Source organism: Cercospora beticola, chromosome 7 (genome assembly GCF_033473495.1).
Source record: "Cercospora beticola chromosome 7, complete sequence".
NCBI lineage: Eukaryota > Fungi > Ascomycota > Dothideomycetes > Mycosphaerellales > Mycosphaerellaceae > Cercospora > Cercospora beticola.
The window spans coordinates 1,460,064-1,485,320 of record NC_088941.1 but is presented as its reverse complement, the minus strand read 5'-3'; the positions used below and the strand labels follow the sequence as shown (position 1 = coordinate 1,485,320).

At 53.9% G+C, this 25,257-nt stretch overlaps 12 protein-coding genes across 12 annotated transcripts; 5 read left to right on the top strand and 7 right to left on the bottom strand.

Annotated features, from left to right (window-relative positions):
* Window positions 1–54: 54 nt before the first annotated feature.
* Window positions 55–1,305, top strand: RHO25_010832 (uncharacterized protein; the record flags this gene model as incomplete). The annotated part of the gene is made up of 1 exon (XM_023602285.2): window positions 55–1,305. The coding sequence occupies one exon, from the start codon at window positions 55–57 to the stop codon at window positions 1,303–1,305; it is 1,251 nt and encodes a 416-aa protein (XP_023451083.1).
* Window positions 1,306–1,767: 462 nt separating this feature from the next.
* RHO25_010831 (mitochondrial 54S ribosomal protein uL1m) lies at window positions 1,768–2,752 on the bottom strand (the record flags this gene model as incomplete). The annotated part of the gene is made up of 2 exons (XM_023602286.2): window positions 1,768–2,428; window positions 2,484–2,752. 2 exons carry the CDS (start codon window positions 2,750–2,752, stop codon window positions 1,768–1,770), a joined length of 930 nt encoding a protein of 309 aa, XP_023451192.1.
* A 213-nt stretch (window positions 2,753–2,965) lies between these two features.
* Window positions 2,966–3,859, top strand: RHO25_010830 (uncharacterized protein; the record flags this gene model as incomplete). The annotated part of the gene is made up of 1 exon (XM_023602287.2): window positions 2,966–3,859. One exon carries the CDS (start codon window positions 2,966–2,968, stop codon window positions 3,857–3,859), a length of 894 nt encoding a protein of 297 aa, XP_023451191.1.
* An 896-nt stretch (window positions 3,860–4,755) lies between these two features.
* Window positions 4,756–5,496, top strand: RHO25_010829 (uncharacterized protein; the record flags this gene model as incomplete). The annotated part of the gene is made up of 2 exons (XM_065603330.1): window positions 4,756–5,107; window positions 5,165–5,496. 2 exons carry the CDS (start codon window positions 4,756–4,758, stop codon window positions 5,494–5,496), a joined length of 684 nt encoding a protein of 227 aa, XP_065459402.1.
* A 246-nt stretch (window positions 5,497–5,742) lies between these two features.
* On the bottom strand, window positions 5,743–6,438 carry RHO25_010828 (uncharacterized protein; the record flags this gene model as incomplete). The annotated part of the gene is made up of 1 exon (XM_023602288.2): window positions 5,743–6,438. One exon carries the CDS (start codon window positions 6,436–6,438, stop codon window positions 5,743–5,745), a length of 696 nt encoding a protein of 231 aa, XP_023450681.1.
* Window positions 6,439–7,143: 705 nt separating this feature from the next.
* On the top strand, window positions 7,144–7,794 carry RHO25_010827 (uncharacterized protein; the record flags this gene model as incomplete). Its single annotated transcript, XM_023602289.2, has 1 exon — window positions 7,144–7,794. The coding sequence occupies one exon, from the start codon at window positions 7,144–7,146 to the stop codon at window positions 7,792–7,794; it is 651 nt and encodes a 216-aa protein (XP_023450680.1).
* A 928-nt stretch (window positions 7,795–8,722) lies between these two features.
* RHO25_010826 (uncharacterized protein) lies at window positions 8,723–9,361 on the bottom strand (the record flags this gene model as incomplete). Its single annotated transcript, XM_023602290.2, has 1 exon — window positions 8,723–9,361. One exon carries the CDS (start codon window positions 9,359–9,361, stop codon window positions 8,723–8,725), a length of 639 nt encoding a protein of 212 aa, XP_023451196.1.
* Window positions 9,362–9,791: 430 nt separating this feature from the next.
* RHO25_010825 (uncharacterized protein) lies at window positions 9,792–11,536 on the top strand (the record flags this gene model as incomplete). Its single annotated transcript, XM_023602291.2, has 4 exons — window positions 9,792–9,926; window positions 10,161–10,232; window positions 10,850–11,042; window positions 11,094–11,536. 4 exons carry the CDS (start codon window positions 9,792–9,794, stop codon window positions 11,534–11,536), a joined length of 843 nt encoding a protein of 280 aa, XP_023451197.1.
* Window positions 11,537–14,461: 2,925 nt separating this feature from the next.
* On the bottom strand, window positions 14,462–15,133 carry RHO25_010824 (uncharacterized protein; the record flags this gene model as incomplete). The annotated part of the gene is made up of 2 exons (XM_065603329.1): window positions 14,462–14,944; window positions 14,993–15,133. 2 exons carry the CDS (start codon window positions 15,131–15,133, stop codon window positions 14,462–14,464), a joined length of 624 nt encoding a protein of 207 aa, XP_065459401.1.
* Window positions 15,134–16,262: 1,129 nt separating this feature from the next.
* RHO25_010823 (uncharacterized protein) lies at window positions 16,263–18,065 on the bottom strand (the record flags this gene model as incomplete). The annotated part of the gene is made up of 1 exon (XM_023602292.2): window positions 16,263–18,065. One exon carries the CDS (start codon window positions 18,063–18,065, stop codon window positions 16,263–16,265), a length of 1,803 nt encoding a protein of 600 aa, XP_023450661.1.
* A 1,865-nt stretch (window positions 18,066–19,930) lies between these two features.
* On the bottom strand, window positions 19,931–23,566 carry RHO25_010822 (uncharacterized protein; the record flags this gene model as incomplete). Its single annotated transcript, XM_023602293.2, has 1 exon — window positions 19,931–23,566. The coding sequence occupies one exon, from the start codon at window positions 23,564–23,566 to the stop codon at window positions 19,931–19,933; it is 3,636 nt and encodes a 1,211-aa protein (XP_023451188.1).
* A 693-nt stretch (window positions 23,567–24,259) lies between these two features.
* On the bottom strand, window positions 24,260–25,081 carry RHO25_010821 (uncharacterized protein; the record flags this gene model as incomplete). The annotated part of the gene is made up of 1 exon (XM_023602294.2): window positions 24,260–25,081. One exon carries the CDS (start codon window positions 25,079–25,081, stop codon window positions 24,260–24,262), a length of 822 nt encoding a protein of 273 aa, XP_023451198.1.
* Between the last annotated feature and the right edge of the window lie 176 nt (window positions 25,082–25,257).

Here is a 25,257-nt window from a genome sequence, read left to right as displayed (position 1 = left end):
AAATCTGCACTGACGCACTAGAACTACGCACAGATCGGAAAGTCCTGAAACATCATGCCAACCCAGCCTGACAATCCGGAGCCCGCCCACCACGAAGTCGACTCGATGCTCTCACGAAAGTTTGGCAAGGAAGTCGCCAACTACTTTTCCGGCTCGCCATTGAACAGAGTCGGCTTCCTGCGCGGCGACCACTCTTTCCTCTCGCAAGCACTCAAACACGCTTCGACCAGTTTTCTGCTCTGCAATGAGCTCCAGCCGCTCGTCCAGCCTGGCCTGCCCGCGGGCAAAGGCAAGCTGCAGTACGTCAAGTACGAGGATGTGAAGCCTATCATCGGCGAGGATCCATTCGCGTTATCCGAGAAAGAGTTCATCGAAGCATACTCGAGCGATAAATACATCCCACAAATGATCTTTTTGGGCATTGATGAGAAAGCTACCAACGGGCTGGAATACCAGGCGAAGAACTTGTACAAGGGAGCACCATACTTCGCTGTCGATGTCACACCTCGGGAGAATGTCGCTGATGCTTGCACAACGCTTATCGAGCGACTGAAGAGCGAGAAGGGATATGAGTTTGGAAAAGGGAGAATCATGGACATTGAGCCTCAGGATGCTGCCATCTATGCGGAAGCAAGACAGCTGCTGGATTGGAATCAGAGAAACCCCTTCTGCGCAGCTTGCGGGCACAAGACACTTTCTGTGAATGCTGGATTCAAGAGGACGTGCCCGCCAACGGACAAAGCTGCAGAAGCGGATAAAGTTCAGCGACCATCTTGTGTTACACGAACGGGAATCTCCAATTTGTGTTTCCCTAGGACAGATCCTACAGTCATCATGGCTGTGATCAACTCCACTGGCGACAAGATTCTGCTTGGACGACAAAAGAGATGGCCACCGTACTGGTACTCTACACTAGCAGGTTTCGCAGAACCAGCAGAATCGATCGAAGAGGCTGTACGAAGAGAGGTCTACGAGGAAGCGGGTGTCCAAGTTGGGCGAGTAATCATTCACTCTACACAACCTTGGCCATATCCAGCGAACTTGATGATTGGTGCTATCGGCCAGGCGATTCCAGGCGATGGCGAGAAGATCGATCTGGGCAATGATCCGGAGCTGGACGATGCGAAGTGGTTTTCATTCGACGAGGTCCGACACAGCTTACGAGTGGGCACAAGTGGGCTGGGAGAGGACGCTGGACCGGAATACAAGGAGGGTGATTTGCGTCTGCCTCCTCATACGGCTATTGCTAATCAGCTCATGACTGCTGTGGCCAATGGATTTGCATCTGGCGAGCCGAAGATCTGATGAACGACAGCACATTGCGCATGAGTCTTTGAGACCTTGGCCGTCACTGCCCACCAGCCTCTCAATGTGCCTCTCTGGACACTAAGGAATCTTGAAAGAATGTCATGACATTTGAAGCGAGCATCCAATAGAGTGGCCCGAAGTTCGCCACGACAAAGCTCGCAGCTTCATTTCAATCACACCCCGGTTCCTATTGTGGCCATGATTTATATGCATGGCTTTCTAAGTCAGAAAGGAAGTCACCAACGCAAAGTATAGATAGAGCGTCTCATTGACTGTACAGTTCTTTCTGTCATAAATTTACAATTCCATGCATCTTCTTCCCCTGCTCTTTCTCTTCGCGACACAGCGCGCTCGAGCTCTCCCTTCTCGTATGGAACTTTCAGTGATCCTCGTGCTGAGTGTGCGGTTTTCATGTCCTTGGTTCGTCCCATGCTCTCACCTCTTCCATAGCGTTTCTCTTCAATTACTCACAGCCAATTCACTCGGATCAATCGAGCCCGTCCCCCTAAACTCCCCACTCAAACTCAAACCCGGCCCATTCGTACTCGACAACACAACCTCATGTATATCCTTCGGCGTCTTATCCGCAACCCCAGCAATATCCTTCCTCACTTGCTCCACAAAAGCTTTGATATTCCTCTGCACGTCCTCCGGCTTGAACCCCAACTGCCCAATCGCCAACCTCACCACACCCGCTCTCTCACGATATTCACTTCCACCCACCATATCCCTCACCGTCGCCGCCACGTCTTTCACCACAGTCCCCAATTTCGCCGAAGGCATTAAACCCCTCGGGCCCAAGATTCGCGCTACGCCGGATTTACCGAGTTTGGGAAGGGAATCGACGTGTGCGATACATCGGTCGAACTCGATGTTGCCGGCTTTGACGGCTTCGAAGATGGAGTCTTCGCCTACGAGGGAGGCGCCAGCTTCTTTGGCTGCTTTTGCTTGGGGACTGTCTTCGGGGGCTATTACGCAGATTCGCAGGTCGGTTTTGACGGGGTGAGGGAGGCGCAGGCGGTTTCGGACTACGGCGCCGTTTTTGGGTGTTTTGAGGCGGAGGTGGAGTTCGTATTTGGATGAGCTGGGGGAGCGGCCGACTTCTGCGGCGCGGAGATAGCTGGAGGAGGAGGTTAGTCTGGTTTGTTGTTGCATATTGGGAGAGAAGTGCTTACCGCATCGCATCTACGAGAGAGAATTGGATGGCATCTTTTAGGTTGGGTGCGTCATATGTTGTCTTCGCTTTCTTTCGCTTTTGCGAGGCGGGCACATCTTTCCGTTTGTATTTTGCGGCATTGGCAGATTGGACTGCTGTGCGGATTTGTGTTTGATGCTGAATCGGAAGGAGAAAGGATGGAACTATCGTTGCTGTTCGCGTCTGATTCGTTGCGGCGCGTGATATCGAGGAGAGACAAGAAGGACAGTATCGCGCACCGGATGCCATTTTCGAATTGTGTATTGAGGACGTCGACGTTGTCACCTGGAGTACTGTACAGGTCGGCTTGCTGTAGTCGAGATGGCGTTGCGGCCAGGCTCGGGAGTGCCAGTTTCATTCGCCGTTAGTCAATATTTGACGATCATAGCTACTTTCACATGCGCTGCTCCGGACCACTGTTACAATGCCTCACCTCGCATCTAATGCCTCCTACGTGTGACCATGTCGCGCTTCCAGATTGGCGCAACGCCAACGACTGCCTCAGCAGTCTCTACACCTGCCGCTGAACCTTCGCCAGCTTCGACTCCAGCTCAAAGAAATTCATCGGACGACTACGATGATGATGACCTCTCTACACTTCCATATCCCACTGAGTTACCACGTTCAGACTTCCTGAAACCCGACTTTGACGCGCAGACCTATCTGTCGTCCTTACGAAACCGTCATCAGACATTAGAAGATCTGCGCTCGGATCTACGCTCACGCAGCCAACTGCTGAACAAGGAATTGCTGGACCTGGTCAATGGCAACTACGAAGAATTCCTGTCTCTTGGATCTGATTTGAAAGGTGGAGAAGAGCAGGTCGAGGGCGTCCGAGTTGGTGTGTTAGGGTTCGCGCGCGAGGTTGAGGGCATCAAGAAGGCTGTCGAGGAAAGGAGAGAAGAGGTCAAAGAATTGCTGGATGAGAAGAAGAGTATCCGTCGAGAAGTCGTGATTGGGAGACTTCTCTTGGAGGTCAATGAACGTATTTCTGAACTGGAGACCAGTCTTGGTATCAATGCAGATGCCGAGGACGATCAGGATCTGGACGACGACGAGGAGGAAGACGAAGACGGATCCGAACCTGCAAGTGCACAACTTCGGAAGCTCCAGAAGCACACTCAACAATATCTTATGATTCAGAGAATGATTGACCGCATCGGCGCTGAGCATCCATTCTTCGTTGCCCAGAAGGGCCGACTGGATGAGATCAGGAAAACAATGCACCTGGATCTTGCGGCGGCGCTGCGACAGGCGAAAGCTGAGAAGTCTCAAGAACGCACCCTGCAAGTCATCAAGCTTTACGCGGACCTTGGTGCAGAGGCAGAGAGTGTCAAAGTGCTGAAAGCCGGCTGAAAAGATGGCGTACAACATTATTACTTTCCAAGACACGTGTCGGCACGTCTCGAGCTCGAACCACGAAGTATCGCACGCGATGAGCAATGCGTGTGCATCTCATGAGCCTATGGGCAATCGCACTGAGCCCTCAGAGCGTGTTGAGCTTTGAAAGCGTCATCAAGAAGACCGTGGTCTTGGAGGTTGAGCATTGTCCGTGCTCGGGACCTGAGCTTCGTGGCCTCTGGAGCGGCTACACTTCGAGCACGCTGTCTCCACCTGACACATCAGGCGGTCGCTTCCTGTGTGCTAATGGGCTTCTCTCATGCCAGGATCAGCCCATGGTCTAGGATGTCTCCAATTTCGCACTGCACGGCGCTACGCCTTTCGTCTGCGCACAATAGCAGTAGGAAGTGGGATCAGTAGCTCTCAGTCGCCTCGAATGAAGGGCCAGCGAAGAGCGCCACGCGGTGGGTCAACGATGCAATGGCTTTTGCACGCCGTCGGTTCGGTCCACCACCCGAGAGATCCATCTCAGACCCTCATCTCAAAGCTGCTTCGAAGAAGGAATATCTAATCAGCCATGTCTGAGCGTATCAGTTAGACAAAGCACATCTGACAGCCCATCACCACTATGTTGCAAGCATTGTTCGCAACTGCTTTGCTATATAAGTCTACAGAATGGATTGTCTGGTTCGTCCTCCAGGACATTCACTTCTTTCGCCGCTGCAACAGGCTCTCCACAACAGGTGCTGGCCACCTATTTCAACTATTATTCCCCTTACCTTCTGTCTCCCATTCACGGAAAAGCCGCTCACACTACCCATATTCATCCTCGAAGAAATTGCATCTACAGCTGGTCCCACGAAGTCTTACAGTTACGATCTTCTTAGCAACACCATTTCTACGCCACTAGGATGTACGAGACCCAAGAAGAAGTAATCGCTCGCTTCAGCCGGCTACAGCATCTCAGCCCAGCACAGTTGGCGCAGTTCTCGCGAGACATTGACACGCTACGTCCAGGAAACTACCATGACAACCGAGAGATTCGGCGCAAGGCAATATGCAATATAGTTGGGCGTCTTGGGCTATGCATTGAGGATGCCGCGGCTGTGGTCAATGACCTGATGATGCTCTTCGACGCGAGGCATGGGTGGGGAGTCACACACCGTGATCCACATCCACCAGCCCGAGCGTACAGACGGTCTAGAAGAAATCGAATGCCAACTCCTGATCCCGAAGTGATTGACGAAGAGGAAACGATTGAAGGTAAATCACGGCATACATGTAAAAAGGAACAGTCAAAGGCTGATATTAGCATATTAGACTACCAGCAAGGACTTGGACCTCCGCAGGGACCTCCTACTCCAGATCCAACTCCGTCTCGGCTGTCCCTAGAACCCGGAGCACGGTTTGATGTATCTTGGCCGCAGCCACCGACGCCAGCTCCATGGTTGAATATCCCTGTCCATCAAGAAACCATTCAGTCGCTTTCTCTGGAAAACAGCATGCTGCGCGCAACGCTCACTGAGCGAGATTACGAGATCTTCGAGCTGGAGTTGAGCAATGGCCGTCTTCAGGTGGAGGCCATGTCGGAGCGAGCGAAGCAACGTAGGGTGAAACAAAGATTTCGAGATCTGGCTAATGAGGAAGACTGAGAGGCATGCATGCATGACTGGAGCCGGTTCTTCAGGAGTATTGTTACTTGGATGGCAGTTGCAAACGTGGCCTTGGATGTATGATTGTGGCAGACATGGACATCATTGTGTGCATACAACAAATAATACTGTACAAATGGGTGGTTGTTTGAAGCACTAAGTTCCAGTCCTCTTCACATCATTTACTTCGTGGATCTCGTTGCGTCTTCCCATCATGGCATTGCTCAAAACGATTTCGATCTTCGATCACAACTTCGCAGCCTTCCTCTCCTCTTTCCACAACCCAACCAACCCCTCTCCACTCGTTCCCAACACTGGATCCCTCTCCGGCTTAGGCACTTTCCACACATCCCTAAAATGCTTCCCATCATCCTCCTGCCCCACCGCAAAATCCCAAGCACTCCCAACCGGATACGCCCCCAACATCGTGAACCCCTCCAACTTAATCCCCTTCAACACCTCACTCGGATCATCCACCTTCCCAATCCAATTCTCATCCCTCCCCGGCGTCAACAAATCAAATTCCGCCTCTGGCTTCGTATCATACGTCTTATGCGCCAACCCCGCTGGTAAAACAAAAACATCTCCAGCTTTAGCTTGGATTTCGATTCCGCCTAACTCCCAGGCTTCACCGTGAGTGTTGGCTTCAAGGTCAGAGGAAGTGTCGGCTACGCCGAAACGAATTGTGGCTGTTCCGGAGAGGACGGCCATGCATTCGTGGGCGGCGGAATGGTAGTGGGATTGTTGCGTGGGGCCGTAGCGGAAGATCCATTGTACGAGCCAGTTGTTGGAGTGGAAGAGTTGGTAGACTGTGCTGGGGTCGTAGGTGGAGGAGTTTTGAGGGTGTTTTTGGGTGAGGAGGCCTGGGTAGTGGAGGAGTGGGTAGGGGTTGTTGGGGATGAGAGGTGTAGGTGGGAGGTGGTAGGTTTTGACTTGCATCATTATGGAGATTTGATCAAGAACTGTGTCTATGTGATAGTGTGGTTATTGAATGATGAATTAGACCTACATTTTGCGAACGCAGCTTATGATATATCTACTACTGTCGTCGGACTTGGTGTGCGAGAAGTGGCATGTAGCGGATCGTCTTGCCTCTTTGGACTGGAAAGGCGGGGTTGTTTGCGGTCGTGGCTCCGTTGTCACTCGGTCTCCTGCACGTCATCTTTGGTATAGAGATACGGAAACTACTCTCTGATCGACATCGGTATATGTTTTGAAGATTGCGATGGAATTGGCAATTCGGAGCTTCTTGTTGTCGATGATAGAGTTCTGCAGCCCCACTCTGTGGCTGAGGTCTCAGAACCTGTTCCCATTGCATGCCGGCTCGGCAAAAAGACGTGGCAGGAATGGATGACGTTCAAGTTCCAAACATCGTGGTGGAGAGGCCGGAAGGGCGGAAGAGTTGGTAGTAGCAGGGCATAAGTGCGCGATATATTGTGCAACCCGTTTTTGAGAGCCCTGCTCAGCCTTGTTCACTCTCAATGGCAAAGCTTTGTTGCTCCTGCGCCGAGTACCCGGGGACCGACCGAGTTGCTGCTTACCAACGGATTACAAGCCAGACCTAGCAGTATAACACTTCGACCTTGGAAGATCTCATGTAAACATAGAAACATCATCACAAACAATCGCTTCCCGGCAGCTACAACCATGCAGTTATCCTTCTTCGAGCGGCTACCCGCTGAACTACGCAATCTATGCTACGAGTATGCACTGTACGAACCCGACGGAGCTAGGATACGGAACGAGCCAAGTCTGCTGTCTACCTGTAAGGCGATCCGCGAAGAAGCCGAGCTGATGTACTATGCTATCAACGACTTCGAGGTCATCATCCACGAAGATCATATCGACCATGATCTGTGCCAATGGCTCGAGAACAAAGCGGGTCCCCGGCTACGTTCAATTCGAAGTCTGTCCTTGCATGTGCAAATGCCATGGATATCCGCTCAGCCCCCGGACACCTCGAATGGCTTGCCAGAGGGCGAGGACGATGAATATGGCTCTCTTGGCTGTCTGCACCTGATGCATATCATGAAATCACTCAGGACGGCCTCTTTCAATGATCGATCGCTGGAGAAGGTGATCAGGTTTACGCTCAATGATGCGCGGGACGACGAGCATTTCGACAAGATCGAACGGATGTCGACGACGGATCAGGACCGGTACAGGGGTGCGAAGTTCTTGATTCTATCGCTGGTGCACGGAGAGTCGACGACGGTGGAGGCTTTGGAGAGCGATGACTGCGAGCGGCGGTTAGAGGAGTTGGATCGTGAGCTTCGGGAAAGACGTGCTGCGGCGTGATGCGCAGCGCCCGGCTGTGGCAGCCATGGGAGCTCATTGGCAAGTCATATACTGCGAGATGCTGCTTCACACCTTGTTATCAGTCTCGTTGGATTGTGATGCGCAGGCGCCCGACAGATTCCAATGATTCTCAATAACGAATTCCAGCTGCGCGACTCGTGGCGTGGTATAGTGTGCCTGCGCAGTACGGACTTCTTTTCTTCACCCTTCAGTGTGCATCAATCTCATCTGTCGGTGCAGTAAGTGTCGGTCTTTCCATGTGATGGTCGCCGTTGTGGTCCAAAACTCTGTCGAGGTGAATGTTTCGTGTTGGTGGTGGGCGGCAAGTGCTTTGGAAGTTGCTACTCACTCCGGCTTGCAAAACTGAACTCCATCTACGCTCACCAACGCCGTGACCGCACAACATCCACGCAACTACCAGCGCACTCCGTTCTTCATCCCACACACCTCGTCTATATCAACCTCATTCGATCTTCAGCGTCTCCTGAGCTTGCATCTCCGCAGCCGATATGTCTGCCCACCCGATCGAGCAGAATGCTGTCGCCCACAGCCTTGAGGATTCGAGAATTCAGCCAACACAGGTAAGCAATAGCAGCCCTCTTCCTCTGACTTCAGCCATTGGAAGATATCTGTCGCCGCCTCGGAGGCATGTCACGGGCCTTCCGTCAAGTGCGCGCTGCGGTAGCACTTGACCATCGAGGCACTTCCTGAGTGCCAGCGTCCGCAATACATCGAAACGCCTGTGGAAGGCGGTACACATGGAGGAATACTACAAGAGGAGTCTCGGAAAATGCATGCTGCGTCGCAGCTGGACACCGACGGCGGGAGGGCTTGGTCGGCTCTTCAGCACGGACTTGTCAAACGAGCCTTCCACGAGGGACGGCCATGGCCTCCAGCCTCAGTCCATGGTTCGGGGTCTCGCTCTATCTCAGCGATGGGCGAGGAGACGCTGCAGGCTATATTGTGCTGCGCTTCCTGCCCGCTGTCGGGAACCGGGTCGCAAAGGAACAACGGTCACCACGGTAGCCTCCGATGAGCTGCGTGTGAGGTCGTCGGGCAGAATGACTTCCCCAGCCATCGCCGTCGTGGTGCCGACGGGTATGCTCCTGCCCATACTGCTGATACGGATCCGTCGCATCGGCCTGCTATCCTGCTTCTGCTGCGGACGCTTCCGAAAGCTGAATATACTTGCTCTTTTCTGAGTACTCTTGCGGCTTCCTTCGCTGCTCCCAGAGCTTGCCTCCGGCACGCTTGTCAGAACTCGGCGCATACCTGGTCGAGGTATTTGTGGTCTTGGGAGGGTGGCATTCGCAACCGTGATTTCGCCCAAAGGAGGCATATGAGATCCATACTCGTCAGCCAAACTCAGTCGTGTTTTTGCGCATATCTCTGCGATGCCATCGATAGCTAGCTGGAAGTCCCGATTGCCGTCGACCGACCGGAGAATGTCCGCAAAAGCATAAGATGAGATTGGGGGCAGTGTTTGCGCATCGTGGATCCTCGCCACAGGTCTCTCCGTAGACCTCTTGCCATCTGTGTATGCTTTTACAAGCACTGGCTGCGCCATAGCGACATGCTCGCGAGAGGTGCAGTAGCACAGAGAAGCCAGAGACGCCCACAATGGTGATACAGCTCCTGAGACACTGGAGCAGCAAAAGCCTGGTCCTCGCGCAGCCAGCTTGGCCAAGAATCGACCGGAAATGCAAGGCAGGCCATTGTCGCATTCAATCACTTATGGAAGCTGACGGCGCTTTTTGCCGTGTCATCGTTCCGGTCAATGGAATTTGAGACCTCCATGACGAATTTGAGAAGATACCCTGCCCGTGCCTGCGCTTGGAATTCATCTTGCGGATCTGGGTCGCTGCGGGTCCCCGACTTGTGGCTGCCTTTCGGTTGAGGTCTTGGCTGGATTCGTCCCAACTTCACTCCTCTTTGCATGCTTTCGACCTGCACACTTCCCGAGAGCACGCATACCTGCATCGAGCTGAAGTTGCATTATGTCGCAAGAAGAGGACTTTCGGATAAAAGGAGCTGCTCAGGTAGCAGATACTGCTGCTCAAGATCCAACAGAGTCTACAGATCAGCCGAAAAAGTTGGTCGAAAATGCAGACCAAGCTGAAGAGGCTGAGCAGGTGAGTTCAGGAACTCTCAAGACATGGAGAAAGGAACTCTGGCCACATCATATCGCTTTAGACGGGCCATGTGATCGCCGTTGATGCATGTCAAGACGATCCGAGCTGTCCGCCCGCTTGCTGTGGCGCGTGTATTGTCAGGCCTTCGCACGTGGACCTGTGCTAGGCGCATTCTTCCGCGCTACAGCATAATGTACAGATCTTGTCCATTCAGGGTGTGCTAACTTGCGGTAGGCCCAGGAAAAAGAACAGGAGGGTGAGGAAATAGTCGCTGGCGAGACGCACGACGAAACGTCGGCAGACCGAGTAAGTGAGAGGCGCTGCACGCTCTTCCTCATCTCCTTCCCATCTGGCATTTGCACTGGTCGCATACCCTCTGGTAATGCTGTATCCTTCCCTCCAAAAGGCCCATTGCAATTGTCCAGGCCTCCTCCGCGCCTCCGCGCAGCCAATCCGCTCCACCAGCTCTGCCCCAGGCGTACTTGGTGCGATCGTATCTCTGGTGGCCGGCTTGGACGCAAGCTGTGCTCAAAGCATCTTGTGCCATGTGGGTTGCTGGGAACAGCCCTCGATGGCTCATGACGGCGCTGATGTTCTCCGAGTGCTCGATGGAGGAGAGGATTGGTGCACGGGACGGCCATTTCTGCCTCGCGCTCTTCGGAGGCTCCGCTGTCGAGCAGTCGCTGCTGGATGTTGTATCGGATTTGCGTTTGCCTGAGCTTTGGCATTGATTCCAGAGGGAAGCCTGTTGGTGCTGCTACTACAGCTCACCGAAGCATCCCGCCAGCTCGCACGGACCCTGCATGTTTGACTCTGGCGATTTTGCTCAACCCACCACCCACCACCCTTTCTTCCTTTATCTCGCACTTCATTAGCACCACCACGCCAACACGTCAGCAAACATGGCGACTGACGGATACCAGAAGCTGCGAGAGAAGTACTTTTGGTACAAATGCGAGAACCCCTCGCAGGGTGAGGGCATTCCCACCCACTACTTCACCAACACGAAGTCCGGCGAATCAAGCTGGACAGAGCCATCAGAGCCATATTGGCTCTACAACACCGAGCTGGGCGGTCCAGACCCAGTGGGTTTGCAATACCCACCAGGCGCTGAGCGTAAGTTCTCTGGTAGATTCTCACACGCTGCGCCAACTAACGCAACAACAGAGCCGAATGCCGCGCAAAAATCTGCAGAAACACATCCACTGCGGTACAATCCAAGAATCCACGGCGACTACGACCCAAACGCCGACTACGCCAAGTACACCGAGCAGCGCCTAGCAGAACAAAGCGGCGCCACCACCTACGGCGCCGCAGCCGCAGCACCAGGCACTGGAAGCGCCGACTACAGCTCCATCATGGCCCTCAACGCGCGCACGGGCAGCGCTCAACCATCACATCTCTCCGCCGACCGCCACAACGACTTCGCAAAGAGTGGCAGGCAGATGAACGCGTTCTTCGACGTCGACGCCGCCGCCAACGCCCACGAGGGCAAGTCGCTCAAGGAAGAGCGCAAGAACAAGAAGCTCAGCAAGGCCGAAGTGAAGGCATTCAATGAGGCGCGCAAGGAGAAGAAGCAGAAGAAGCGGCTGGCATTCTACAAATCATGAGCGGAAAAAGTCGTGTCTTCTTCACTTGTACTTTAGTCCTTCCCTTCACTGCATTAACGCCAAGCGATACCCTGGAGCAGGCGGGCGTCCTCAGTTTCATAGGATACTAAAAAATGGGAATTGCCGATGATATGTGCTTCTGACTACAGGCTCGTCTCAATGCCAACAGATATAAAGCTGGGTTCCATACTGATGAGGCGGAGTTAGGCAGAGAACAGGGAAAGTGCTGCATGCCTCTGGTGGTAAGTACATTACAATGCCTCAACGAGTTTGACTGACCTCGATACTGACGCTTCAAGTTCAGCAGAGAAACGTCAAAATGATGAGTGCTTCTGGCAGCCATTTCTTGCTGATGCCTCCAGATATCGCACTGCCTCCCACACCAGCAAACTGAAGTCCTGTGAGAGAAGGTGTGGGCGATGCTTACTTCTGGTATCAGAAAAGATACGGTGAGTACGAATCTCCGACTCGCTCAAGCGTCGACGGATTATGCCCAGCAGAGAGCACAGAGAACAATGCCACTTTCTGGTTGAACGCTCTGGCCAACGCTCACTAGTATCCAAACGATTTGGATGCCAGCGAACGGAATCATTCAGAGAACGTTTAGTCAGGGTGTAGGTGAGTTCCAGGAACACCAGGCTATTTGCCGAGCGACCACGTTCCAACGCTGTTCACGGACTCGATCGACAGGGTAATTGTTCTCAGTCAACTCGGAAAGATTTCACTTGTTGGTCAGTCTCTGGAAGTCACGGATGGCTCAGGCCGAGCACTGGAAACTACGCCGGTCACAGAGTATGTCTATGTCGAAGAGTGATGCACTCTTCTCGAAGTCATAAGCCGTCACCGCCTTGCATTTAAGTGTGCACGGGACCTGCGGGAACTTATCGCCCTCAATCAAAATTGCGTACTATTTCGCTCGAGGAGTTTCCGGTGACCGCTGCCGTCGACACGACAGGAAACCGAACATCATTGTGGATATAGTAGCTACTTCTGTGGCGGAGGTGAGTTATGATGCAAAGTATCGTTCGAACTTAGCTAATGGGACGTGTAGTTCTTTCTGAAACATTCCGCTTATGCCGCTCGCGCGCAGCGGGTCGCGAACGTCGTTGGATTCGTGTCGGTTACAGGACTTGCTATTGCGGGTATTTACAGCTTCGAAATATGCGACGAAGGCTCGGCTGATTCGATGCACATTCAACGAAGTTCTGCAAACTATCGAACGCGCAGACAACAAGGTCTTGTCAAGACTCACAAACTGCGGCCGTGTTCAAGAGCTCTACAGTCAGAAGGCTGGTGAACGACACATCTATTCTCGATGCAGTCCACAGCGACTTCAAGAAAGCAGCCGCCTATCCGGAGCAAAGTCTCATCCGGAAACGACCCCTCTGGCTGTTGTGGGGAGAAGAGGTCCTCATGAAACGTCGTATGGCAGGAGAGCTGACATGCAGCTTGCTAGAATGAATGCGCTGCATCGTCCTAATGTTAGATGAGCTTTTCTCGACCATAGCCGACCGCCCAGATTTCCTATCGACAACACGCTATGGCTGCTCAGCAATTACAGGTTGCTTTGCCGGGATGTCGGACTACGCGGCTCTCCCTTGGCCGGATGTCCCATCTGCGACGACGGAGATCTCTGCGCAGGTGAATTGCTGAGCATCTCCGGCCTCGGCAACCAGTTGGAGGCAACATTTTCTTGATCCTGGACAGCTCGGAATCTTCTGACAAGCACTTACACAGCTTCGCCAGCATCGCTTTCATCCATGATGTCGTCCTCTTCCAGGTATGGAACCCCGACTATGTTCTGAGTGACCCAGTCTCGGCATTTTGCTTCCACTGTCGGAGTTCAAGACTATGCTGGCTGCTACGCGAATGGCACCCTTTGTGCTCCGTAGGACCAGGTGGAGAGACGCAGAGACGGCGACATGCTTCTGCTGAAATCATCTGGTCAACGCTACCGAACGTGTGCAATGGCTCGCATGGTGGTGGTATAGCTTCAAGAAGTGCGAGCAAAACTCGAATCTCCGCTCGAGTAGAGAGTGATCCTGACTTCCGACGGAAAGTCGATACCATGCACAGGTACTGCTTTATCAACGAGTCACTCATGATTTACTGTCAGGAGCTCGTCGACCAGGACGGCAATCCACCATTTCGGATGCCATCGAGCGATATTGCTTTGCCGACCAGACAGATGAAGACGTCGAAAGCTTTGCCTAGCGTTGCGACAACTGGACGGGAGAGGAGGGAGAATAGCCTACGCTGCAGCAGTCGGCACAAGGCAAGCGCAAATACATCGACACCAAAGACTGTCAGCCTTCCGATGCAAGAGTCAGAGCCGTGCGCAGTGTGGTTTCAAGACTTGAGCATGCTGTACTCGGGACCGGACGTGGCTGCAAGTGGTGTGTTCGTGACAGCGTGGTGTTCCTGGCTGTTCACCATGGAGTGGAAAGAGACTAGAGAGCTGGTTGGAGAATAAGGGAGGGGAGTACAAAATTGGCATTGTCTCACCGGCTTGTAAAGGTAGTATTTATCACAACGATGTCCGATGTTAGACCAGATTTTGGTGTCTCTGCAGTGCTGATTCGTGCTCCTTGGTGACTTGCCAAAGGCCTGGGAGTGTAGTTTTGAGTGGTTAGACGGAGCAAGAGCAAGTGAAACTCCGCCACACGCGACGGATGTTCGGTGCCTCTGAGTGCCTTTGCTTGCGACCCTAGGACCCAGTTGGAGATCTGTCAGCGTTCTGACGGGTGGTTTGGCGGAGACACGAGTAAGATCTCGTACATATTCACGATCCAGCGTGCGCTTCTGATCTGCTCGTACTCGTGCAGCAAGCTCGAGCTCTTCTTTGGTGAGCTCTAGATCGCCCTCGATCCTTTCCTCAAAAGGCGAATGGGAGCACAAAGGATCCCAGCGTGTCGCGTCTCGCTCCTAGCGCATAAGGTGCTTTACGAAGTGATCGGTTGTTGGATGTGGTATAATAGCATTGAACTCGACAGACAATACCGCCTCTGCAGCCTTCACGAGTCCTCTCGATCGTGGACGGATCCCAGGTCTTGGAACTAGCGTATAGCACAAAGTGCCAATGTACGAGATGGTGAAGCCTTCCTCGAAAGCCGAACGTACGAAACGCTGCAGAGTAGCGTAGTTGTCGGGATGATATTGTTGTGTGCGTCCCAGCATGCCGACCGACTCCGGCGTGCCTGAGCCAATGTATAGCTTGGGCTGTCTGCCAGGCATCTCGAAAATGATAATATACACACACCATGTGCCCTTCTGGGTTGACGGCAGAGCAAAGAAATGGGTATGCATCGGGGCGTTGGCGGAGTTGAGCAGCTCTTCGACCTCAGGTGGGAATGATAACGGGCAAGCGAGTGCTATACTCTCCAGCTTCTCGCGTTCGGCGGGCACGATCTTGAAGTCGGCATTGATATATCACTCGGGAGAGTCGATGTTGACAACGCTGTGGATCTTGTCGAGCCACAGCTCTTCCAGAGTCTTCTTCTCGAGCTGCACATCGGAGGGGTGCTCTGTGTCGTGGTCGAGATCACTCTCGCGCGCTGGGTCGGAGCAGCACTCTATCTTCGAAATTGCGTTCGTCATGTTCTCTGTCGACCTGAGATCACGCCCGATCGAGCGTTTAAACAGGAACGGGTGTGAAGACGTGAGTCAGGTTAATGTACACTCTGTTGTTCTCGAAGAGCTCTATACACATGCTACGCACTTCGTATGAATATGCTTGTTGTTTCTTGCCATGCTTGACACAGTCGTCCAGATGTCGGCCGCTAATGTCAGCTTGGTCGCTCGAGGCGTCTTGTGTAGCCTTGCGAGCATTGACATAATACTTCCAGCAGAAGCATGGTACCCTTTACTGCGTCCCTCCGCCTGGTATTTGACATGAGATCGAACGCTGTTGGATGTTAGGGAGCGCAGTTTTGAGGTTTGCTGCTGGAAGCAAAAGATTAAGCCGCCGTGATGCTTGTACTCACGTTTACACAATCTCTTCTTCTTGGTTTTGGCCTTCTCTGTAGATACTGAGTGATAGGAGGACCGGGAGCGTCCGGTGCGTCTTGTAGAGCTGATGCTAGTGATCTCGACGTCGTGGACGGTATCGATATGAAGGGTTGTGTTCAGTATGTGGTTTGAGGTGGCTGGGTAGTTGTAAGGTGAGAGTAGGATGGCGTCGCGACGTCTTCGAGTGACGAGAGTGAGGGCGTTGGGCAAAGAGGCACTGATCGTTGCTGGAGTTGAATCAGCACTGCAGAGACATCGAAATCCGGTCTGACATCGAACATCGGTATGATACATTACTACCTTCCGAAGCCGATAATATGATGCTAATTCTATGCCTCCTCCATTCCTCCCAGAGACCAGTCTTCTCGCGGGTATCCATTTGATAGTACATTTAAAGAAAATTTCAGGATGCTCATTGTTGTGGAATAAGCCCCCAACGATCGTGTCGGTGTGTATGCCTTTCCTCTTCCTTCGTGAGAAAACACCGCAAACACCATTAAAGCCTCCCATCGCGCATGCATAAAGTATCCACCCAATCACCAGATTCCAGCTCCCACACATATCCCAAAGGCAAGCAATACCGGCTCGCATTACCTCTAGTAGTCAATCCGTCCTGGGGAGATGCAGACAAGCATCCATCCGCCCATGCCCCAACGTACAGCATTTCCAAATCCCAATTCACAAAATGCCCAGTCCAACACATAAAGCGATTAGTCTCTCATCGCCACAAATCTTGCTTACTTCCTCTCCGTTGATGAGCGCTATCGCCGAAGATCTTCGGAGGAGCCATGAAGAAACTACTCCGATCGGACTTCCCTCCGCCGAAGCTGCCGAACCTCGAACCCCGGTGCCCACTGCCGTCCGAAGTCGTAGGTCGCGGAGCCTCCTCTTGTGGCACAGCAAGGAAACCGCCGAAGCCGTTTCCTACAATGACGGATTTGCGAGCCTCGCCACCAAAACCGCCCTGTGCCCATTGAGGTCCAAGACCCCGACCTGCGCTGTATGCGCTCAGGGGTCTGCCGCCTGAAGCAATGACACTGCTGCGTTTATCTGAGGGGTTGTTCTGTGGAGTAATGGATGTGAAGACCCATTCCAGCTCGTCCATGCCCTTAGAGAAGACCTCGAGAGTTTGGTTAAAGCCGCCGCCTTGTAATTGTGCAAGATTCTTCTTTGAGTCAGGGCTACCGAAGCCCATCGGTAGTGGAGGAAGGAGGAGCAATTCGGGGAAGGTCTGATCTCGAACGTAGAGTGTGGTAAGCGCAGGAAGAGAGTTCTGATGAAGGGAGGATGCCAGGTATGCGTAATACGACTCAGCGGGTTTCTGCAGGCCGTGGATGTCTTCAGCGCTGCTGATTTCGAAATGCAGCGTCTGCAGCGAGATCGACGAAAGCGCGGGAAGTTGCTGTGCAGCCAAAGACAGCGACTTTGCTACTGTCTCAACAATGGACAAATGTGACAAGTGGCTGGCGTTCCACAGCACTTGATGCAGATCTTGTACAGTGATGCCAGTGTTTTCCAAACTTAGTGAGAAGAGCATTTCCCGAATATGCGGTGCTTCCAACCAAGAATCCAAACCTTCGGCAGTGACTTTCGGAATGTGTTTCAACTTCAAGCGCTGAACTGCTGGAAAATCAGGAAGTTGGCCAGGAGCTGGATGGAACATGCTGTCGTCCACCCAAGGCATATCTGCAAGAGTTAGGTCGTTCAAAGTTGGTAGACTGCCGAGCACAATACGCAGGGTAGCCGGTTCCAAGGAAAGTCCTGTAAGTTCCAACGTCTCAATGGCCTGCCAATGTCTGTGTGCGAGCAGTTCCAGTGCATCCTCTGAGCCGCCCCGGTATATCATTTTTCGGATGTCTGGACAGCGCGCTTGCAGTTCTTGCCTGAGTCCCAAGCATGTCGGATCGCCGCTGTAGAACCCATCTGGCAAGTCGACGTATCTCAGGTTCGGCATGGCAGCCACAGTCCGTGCAAGGTCTCCTTTCGCAGTCTCGCGTGTCATGTAGGGAATTTTGAGGAACAATGTCTGCGTCGCCAAGTTCGATTGCTCTCGAACTGTTCGACATAGCAATGACAATCTGATGTTGGGTATCTCGACAGGCTCTACCGCACTCTTGTTTCGGAAATGCCCCTTCGCCGCCTTCTTTCGCTTGTCTGCCAGTATGTCTTCGAGTTCACAATAGTGCACTGCATCGATGCGTACGCTGGTGTAGAGTTGCTGCTGTGCTGAAGCGTACCACTTCCTACATGTCTGAGCACAGTGTGCGAGGTCTCGGAGATCGCAGAGCATGCAGCCATCGCCAATTTGAGATTGCTCGCATTGCTCGTAGGTGTAGTCTTGGGTGTGGGGGCACACATAGGAGAAGATGTTAGTAAGCACCTTCTCGGGGAGTCGTTTCGTCAGGTCGCGGCCCATGTGTCGAGGGAGCGGCGGCGAGGAAGGGTAGTTGGCATAGTTGGGTCGTGGCGGGCTGTCCTGCTTCAGGCGAGATTTGGAGCGAAAGTGCTTGAGGAAGCCCATGGCTGCGGTGGTGGGCCCGAGGCTGCGGCCAGCGATGCAGGTGGGGGCGGAGCGGAAGTTGACGTGCAGCAGCGGCGGAGCGGTGGAGGTAGGCGGTGCTGGTGGTAGTGACAGTGACGGTGACAGAGAGGTACTGGGTCGCTGCAGGGAGAGTGGAATGTGGTATGCGGGTGCGAGAAGGCGATGCCCGCTGGATTGTATGTGAACAGCAGCAAACGCACAGCTGCACGTCGGTAGCGCAGCGCAGGGTCGTGGAGTCTGTCTGAGCGCGCTTTGAGCCCTGCCGCCCCTCGCACTTTCTCCTGAAACACGGGAAGCCCGCTTAGCCCCGAAGCATAAAATCCTCAAGCGCGCCTCGTCGCGTGCGCTGAAACGGGCTACGAAGACACTCAAACCAGTCGCACCATCCAGCAGAGCCGCTCTACACGTTCACAGACCAACAGCGCCTCCTCGAGCGGCGAGAGAGTACCTCCTCATCCTTCACCCATTCACCACCGCTTTCGCAGCCCCCGGAATGCGGCATTCACAGCCGACGAAACCTCCCACCTCCCGCCTGTCACATGTCTCACAAAGCTTTCCATTTCTGGCGCTGACGATGATAAGCACAGACCGCCTTGTCTCCAGCTACCTGTCCTATTTCTTATTGCTCTTCAGCAGAATAACCTAAACCCATCCCCAGCAAGTCTCACCATCGTTTGCCGGTCTGCCCTCATATAGCCCGCTCGGGCTGATGAGTGATGGCAAGTGAGAGCCAGCAAGTCAATTTTGGGGAGAGCCACTCAGCTCTTCCGCTTTGCCCAGCTTCGCTCTCCGTGCCACGCTCCTTGGCTTACCTGTACGCGTTGCAAACGCGACACTTATCCGCCTACCGTTGAATAGCAATACAGAAATTCGGCCTTTGCCGTGGACCCTTCCAAGAGGACGCGAGGACTTCTTCAATCCTTGTACCTCTGCCCTATACAACATACACGTGAGGTACCGTCTCTCGGAAAGGTGTTGAATCCTGCTTTCGACGAGCGACCTTTAAACGGGGATGTAGATAGATGAGGCAGGCCTTCGAACGTCGCATTAGAGACTGAGTTTTGTAATTACATTATATTCTACAATGTCCTGCCATCTATCTGGTAATGTAGCGACTGAGAGAGCTCGTAAAGAAACGGGTCATAATGAAACCTTCAGAGGCCGTTGGTAACGCTCAATCGCTCGCCCGCTTGATACAAAGAAAATGCTCGACAGTAAACTAGACCTCCCTTCTTTTTATCGTCTATTCCCACTTCATCAGATCAAACAATTCACCACGCCGAGGGAGATCGTCTCTTTGCAAACTTTGGGTCGTACTGAGGCGGGATGTAGTAACCACCAGCGTACCCACATTCGGCATCGTCCCACCCTTGCTCGATCTTTGCACTGCGTTTGCTGCGTGAAGATGGGTTGCTATGCTCGCTCCTGCGCGCGATCCCAGCATTGCCTCGCTCGGTCTCGTCCCATTCCTTCTCGATCTCCGAACTAAGCTTGCTGCGGGAAGATAGGACCTTCTCACCGCTGCGCTCACTGTGTCGCGTGTGTCGCGAGCGAGGGGTGCCGGATGAGTCTTCCGTATGCCCAGAGCGCTCGCTGCGTCGCGAGTGATGAGTACCGGAGGCAGTGCGCTCGGATCGATGACTCCGTCTGCGGTGTTTGCGACCAGATGAGCTGTCCGTACCTCGCCCGCTGTGTCGTGAAGTCCGAGACTCCTCGAATTTCGGGCCCTGACTCGACTGCTTCCCAGACTCGCTTGCAACGCGCTGCTTCTGACTCAACTTGCTGCGGCCACTTCTACCGCTTCCCGCTTGGGTGTCGCGACTCTCAGCTTTCTGCTCGGAGTACTACGCCGAGTTCGAGCGCTGATGTCGTGAAGACTTGGCTGAGCCTGTAATGAACGATACACCACTGCCTTGACTTTGCTGGGCCTCAGGCGGGGCTAAGTTTGAGTTCACAAACTCTTTTGACTCTCCTTGTCGCGAAGATCGCTCTGACCGATGTGAGCTCGTCCGTGGGAATTCGCGGCCCTCCCAAGCGGCATGGCGATACCGGTCGTCATGGTAAAGGCCATTTTGTGTCCTGCTGCTCTCCGTGATCGAGTGATTGTGGCGGAGACGTAATCCATGTTCTTGCATTTGCTTCCACTCCTCATATGACATGGTAGCACCTGTTGGAAACGCTTCGCTTGGCAGCATGATTCTGGACTGAGGCGAGGAGGCATATTCGGTGGATGAGCGGCTGAGCGGATGTGGTGAGATCCAACCTTTGCCAGCGAATATTGTCAGCTCCGGCTTTGCCTGCCTGTAGTTCTTGCGGCTCAGCGGTGAGTCAGGAAGCGGCGGTAGCGGTGGCTCGTCTGCCTGCTTCACAGATGGAGAATGCTGCGCGCTGCCTGGATTGCCGTCATCTCCGGCCCGCACTGATCGAGGATACGAAGTGGTGGAAGAGTGGTGCGATGCAGCACTTGACTTCCTAGAATGATAGCTGTGCATCGAGGGGCCTTGACTCTTGCGGCTTTGATGGGTCGATGCCAACGATGGTCGCCTTCTAGCTTGCTCTGACAAATTCGTGTCAGAGGTACGACCCTGCGCTTCCGGCCACTGCTCTATAATTTGCTCTTGTGGATATGTCCAACCCTGCGACGCCCGTACCGAAGGCGTGCCAGGCGAAGGGAACATTGTCGATCTCGCACTTGCTGCTGTGCTCTGAGGACGACTGGAGGCATGGCTGGTGGCACGGTTACGCGACACAGACTTGAAGCTCATGGTTTTGATTGGAATCCTGGTGCTGCGAGCACTAGCAGCTGCCCACGCATTGGCCTTGGTGTCGGTGCCTGTGGTAGCGCCCTGGCCGACTTCTTCGAATGTGCCACCCGTCACAGCGGCGGATGTCCTGGTCGGAGCCATCGAACGGCTCTTTCTCTTTCTAGAAGGCAAGCGCCTCAGTTGACCAGAGGCTGTGATAGACTTCGAGTCTTTGCTTCTGCCGCGAGTCTCCATGGGACTTTCTGCGCGCCGAGACCTGGCGCCTTCGTCACCTTCGTTCCCACGGAAGCCAAGGGAGGTTCCTGGTCTAGCAGCTTGTCCACTGCTTGCTGGTGACATGCATGGTGAACGTGGAGCCCGCATGACTTGCTTGGCAGCTGCAAACTTCAGGGTGCGGTTCTCTTGCGCGGCTTCGATCCATCCGTCAACAATACTCTGGATTTCGTGCGACGCAGCTTGCGGAGTCCGGCGTGGCGGTACCTTTGACTGGCCGCGGTTCATGACTTCGAACTCAAATGCTTGAGGCGTGGTTGACTTCCAGTCTCGGAACCAGTTGGAGTCGTTCCTGACAGAAGGAGTTTTATCCCAGACACACTCGTCCTCGGGCCACAACACGTCAGATGGCGATTTGGAATCTTTGCGCTCCATTGGCGGCTTTTCGACGGCAGATGAGCGACTGCCCTCCTCTTCGGTGAGATCCGAACCAGTACGCTTCCTCGCATGCCTCTGGCGTTCGAGATCCTCCAAGTCGAACTCCTCGACGATAGGCTCGAAGTTTCTGATCGACGGCGACTTCGACCCGGCAGACTTAGGAATGGTCACCTTTGACGCGCTGACTGGTGTAAGTGTCTGATAGACAACGTTTTGAGCAAAAGACACCTCTTCCCATTCCACGGGGGCAGAGTTGGTCTCCGGAATCTTCAACGCTAATTTGGGGGTGGGTTGCCTGGTAGAGCCTTTCGAGGAATCCTTTGTTGAAGATGCGGGCCGGATATTGACTGTGGGCACCACTGCAGGTGCCTCATCCGCGTGTTCAACGCTGTGCTTGGATGCAGACGCTATAGTCGCTGCCTCAGGGGCTGGTGCCGTCCAAGCCATCTCAATCTCGCCGAACTCCTTCTCCGATTGCTCTCTCTCCTCTGGTGACCCTCCATAGAAGCCCGAAGGTCTCCTCTTGTGCGACGAGGGTGGTCTTGAGGTGCTGCGACCCGATGGTGTCTTGGCCACTGTTCGCACGATGTCGACTGAGACGCTCCTTGTATATTGGACTGATGGGCGTTCGATGGGTGCGGCGGATACCTGTGAAGAATTGTTTGATCGAGCGGACTCGACTTCCGCTTGCAAACGAGCGCGGTCGGCGAAGCGCTTCGAAGATCTTGACTCCCTGTCATGCTGTCGTTCGGAGCGATCGACCTTGCCAGATGATCGTGGGGAAGTCGATTGCGAGATCGATGGGAGTTGTGGTACAGGTTCATCCGTGGGTGTCAAAAGTATTTCAGCTGCAGCTGCTACAGATCGCTTGCGACGCAATTCGTGATGCGCCACTATGGGCTTCTCTTTCTTTTGATGCTTTATGAGCTTGCTGGCCTTCTTCTTGCTTGCAAGTGTGGATTTGTGATCGGTAGGACCAGTATACCGGAGGAAGTCCTGTAGGGCCTCAAGTCCGGACTCTCGATTCTTCGTACGTGCGTCTCGTGCTACCGGCTTATTGGGACGACTGGCGATCAGATCTACCGAGCCTCTTGTCCTATCCCGCACCTGACCTTCCTCTTTTGTCGACGAAAGTGCACGTGCCTTGCTCGCTCCGGACCCGAATGCTGGCGCTTTGAGAAACCCATCTGTCTCTGCTTCATGTTCATTCTTGCTTCCACCACGAAGAAGGCGAGGTCTATCGAAGCTTAATTTTCTGCCCGATAGCTTCAAGGGTGGAGGATCGGAAGAAGCTACAGCACGTGTCGGGTCCTGTTGCACCCGTTGCTTGGCATCTTCGGAGCGTGTTTCAGAAACCGGAGGCGCCTGTTCTGACCCAGCGTTTTGGTTGTGGTCGTCGAGGCTTTGCTTGATACCACGAAGAACCTCGTGCTCCTCGGGGAGAATTGGCGCCACCTGTTCGACTGCTCTCCGGTTGCGAGCTTCCGCGCCGGCTTTGCTTGCAACCTTGGCATTGATGTCTTGTGCTGTCTGCCGCCTGGCCTCGTCAACTCGACGCTTCTCGTCGATAGTAGCGCGAAATAGCTTTCTCAACAAGGTCGCATCCAGAGCTTTCGGCTTGACAGGACGAGGGGCATCGTCGGCTGGCGACTCTGGCGACTGTGGGAGGGCAGTCAAGGCAGGAGTTCGCAATGCGTTGAGCTCTCTCGTGGCGAATCTTTCTGCTACACCGGCTGGAAGGATTCTAGACTCGTCGGTGAGGTTGTGAGGATCGATCGGGCGAGCTCCATATATGGCTTCTGGCCAAGGACTCGAATGGTGTGGCTGCGCAGATGTTGCAGAAAGTGGATGTTCCCATTCGGTTGGACATCTGTCGTCGATGAAGGAGCTGACGCTGCTATCTGAGTCCCACTGGTCACTCGAAGGTCGATCCATGGCGTAGCTGTTGATGATGCTGTCGATGCGTCCTTCAGAAGTCCGAGTGTGTGTTGGCGAAGGCGGATGAAGCCTGAGTGGGTTTGAGACATCTTCCAGCGCCCAAGTCCTCACTTCAGTGGCGGCCATGAGCGTGTTTACCTCGCATGCGGGGGTTCTCGTCGGTAGTTCGGACAGCGCTCCGTCGTTCACTCGATATGCAGTGACGTTATCGGGTAACCACTACGGCGAAGTCGCGAGCAACGCCATCAAGGCAGCAATGAGTGGATTTTGGTGGAGGGCAGCAGCTTGAAGGTATACAGTTCCAAGCTTCTCTAGAAAGTTGATGGCGGCACTATTTCGAACCTGTCCACGACTCTCGTCGAGCGCCTCGTGCAGATGTTAAGGTTACGGTGCGGCAGCTGCGACTCCGGTAATTTTAGACTAGCGTACCGCTTAGCGTGTTTTTGTGGTATAGCCCACTGGATTCACTTACTCGCAGCTGCAGAAGACCTCGAATTCTTATCATTGCCGTCGAACTGCTGTAGGCGTGAAGCGGGAAGTCGCAGTCGCGTGTCGCGTGCGAACCGTCGATGAGCGGGCTCTGGCCAACGGCTGTCCAAGATACGGTGCCGTCCGTTCATGCATAGTTCCTAGTCACGCATCATTCGTACAGACCGTACGGGCTCATTGTCGCCACTCGTCTCCCAAGTAGCCCGCGATCTCACACGTGAAGCTTTGCCTGGCTTCATCGCGGGCGTTTGTGAACGCAGAAGGAAGCCCAATGGTCGCCCGAAGTCAACTAACAGCATACAAGGGCTTCGCTGCCTCATAGCTGCAAGCCTAAAGTCTCGCCTTTTCTCGTACCTGCTCGCTCTCCCGCTGTCTTTTGATCCACCACCCGCGGACGTAGTGCCACGCGCCACTGGCCACGGCTAGAGGCGGGCAGAGCAATAGCAGCCAGGCCCACCATTGCGGGCTACCGCTCTTGACTGTCGCCATCACGGTGTCGATCTGTTTCTTGAGGTCATCTTTGTCGCCGTCGTTCCAGACGACTACTCCCGCCTTGCTGCCTCTCCGCAGGCACCGCTTCGCCTTGTCCCTCACGTCCCACTGTGCAGCAACTCTATTCTTCGCGTCCTCTTCCGTCAGGTGTTCATCCCGCGCGCGCAGACGTTGCATCTGAATTGCCGGGTCGCTTACTCCTACCACCAGTATAGTACCGCAGAGCGGCTCCCATCCGGATTCGAAGAGGAGAGGCACATCCAGCACGCATGCCCAACTTCCGCGCAGGTATGCGAACAGCATCTGTTTGTACATCTCCCTCCTGACAGCAGGATGCACGATTGCATTCAACTTCTTCTTGTCCTCGTCCTTTCCCTCTCCAAACACCCTCCTACCAAGTGCGGGTCTGTTCAGAGCTCTGCCTTTGCCATTTGGACCGTTCTCGCCCCCATTCTCCGGTGTGGGCTCTACGAGTAAGTCGGGCGTGGAAGGTCCAAACGTCGACACGATCTGGTTGTACCCGTGCGTGCCGGGCTCGACTACTAGTCTGGCAACCTTGTCGGCGTCTACGATGGGGAGGTTGTACGGCGGAGCGGCGAGTATCGAGGACACAGTCGACTTGCCGGTCGCAATAGAACCTGTTAGTCCCAAGAGCAGCATCTTCACTGTCGTTGGGTGGAATGGATGTATTCGAGTGTCTACAATTTTGCTACGTAGAGGATCTAAGTGAAGCTCCGCGGCCCTGAGCCGAGGTGACACAGACGTCAACCCCATCATTTCACAAGCGTGCGAGCTCCATCTCAGCCAACATCGTTCACTTCACAACACTCAATATG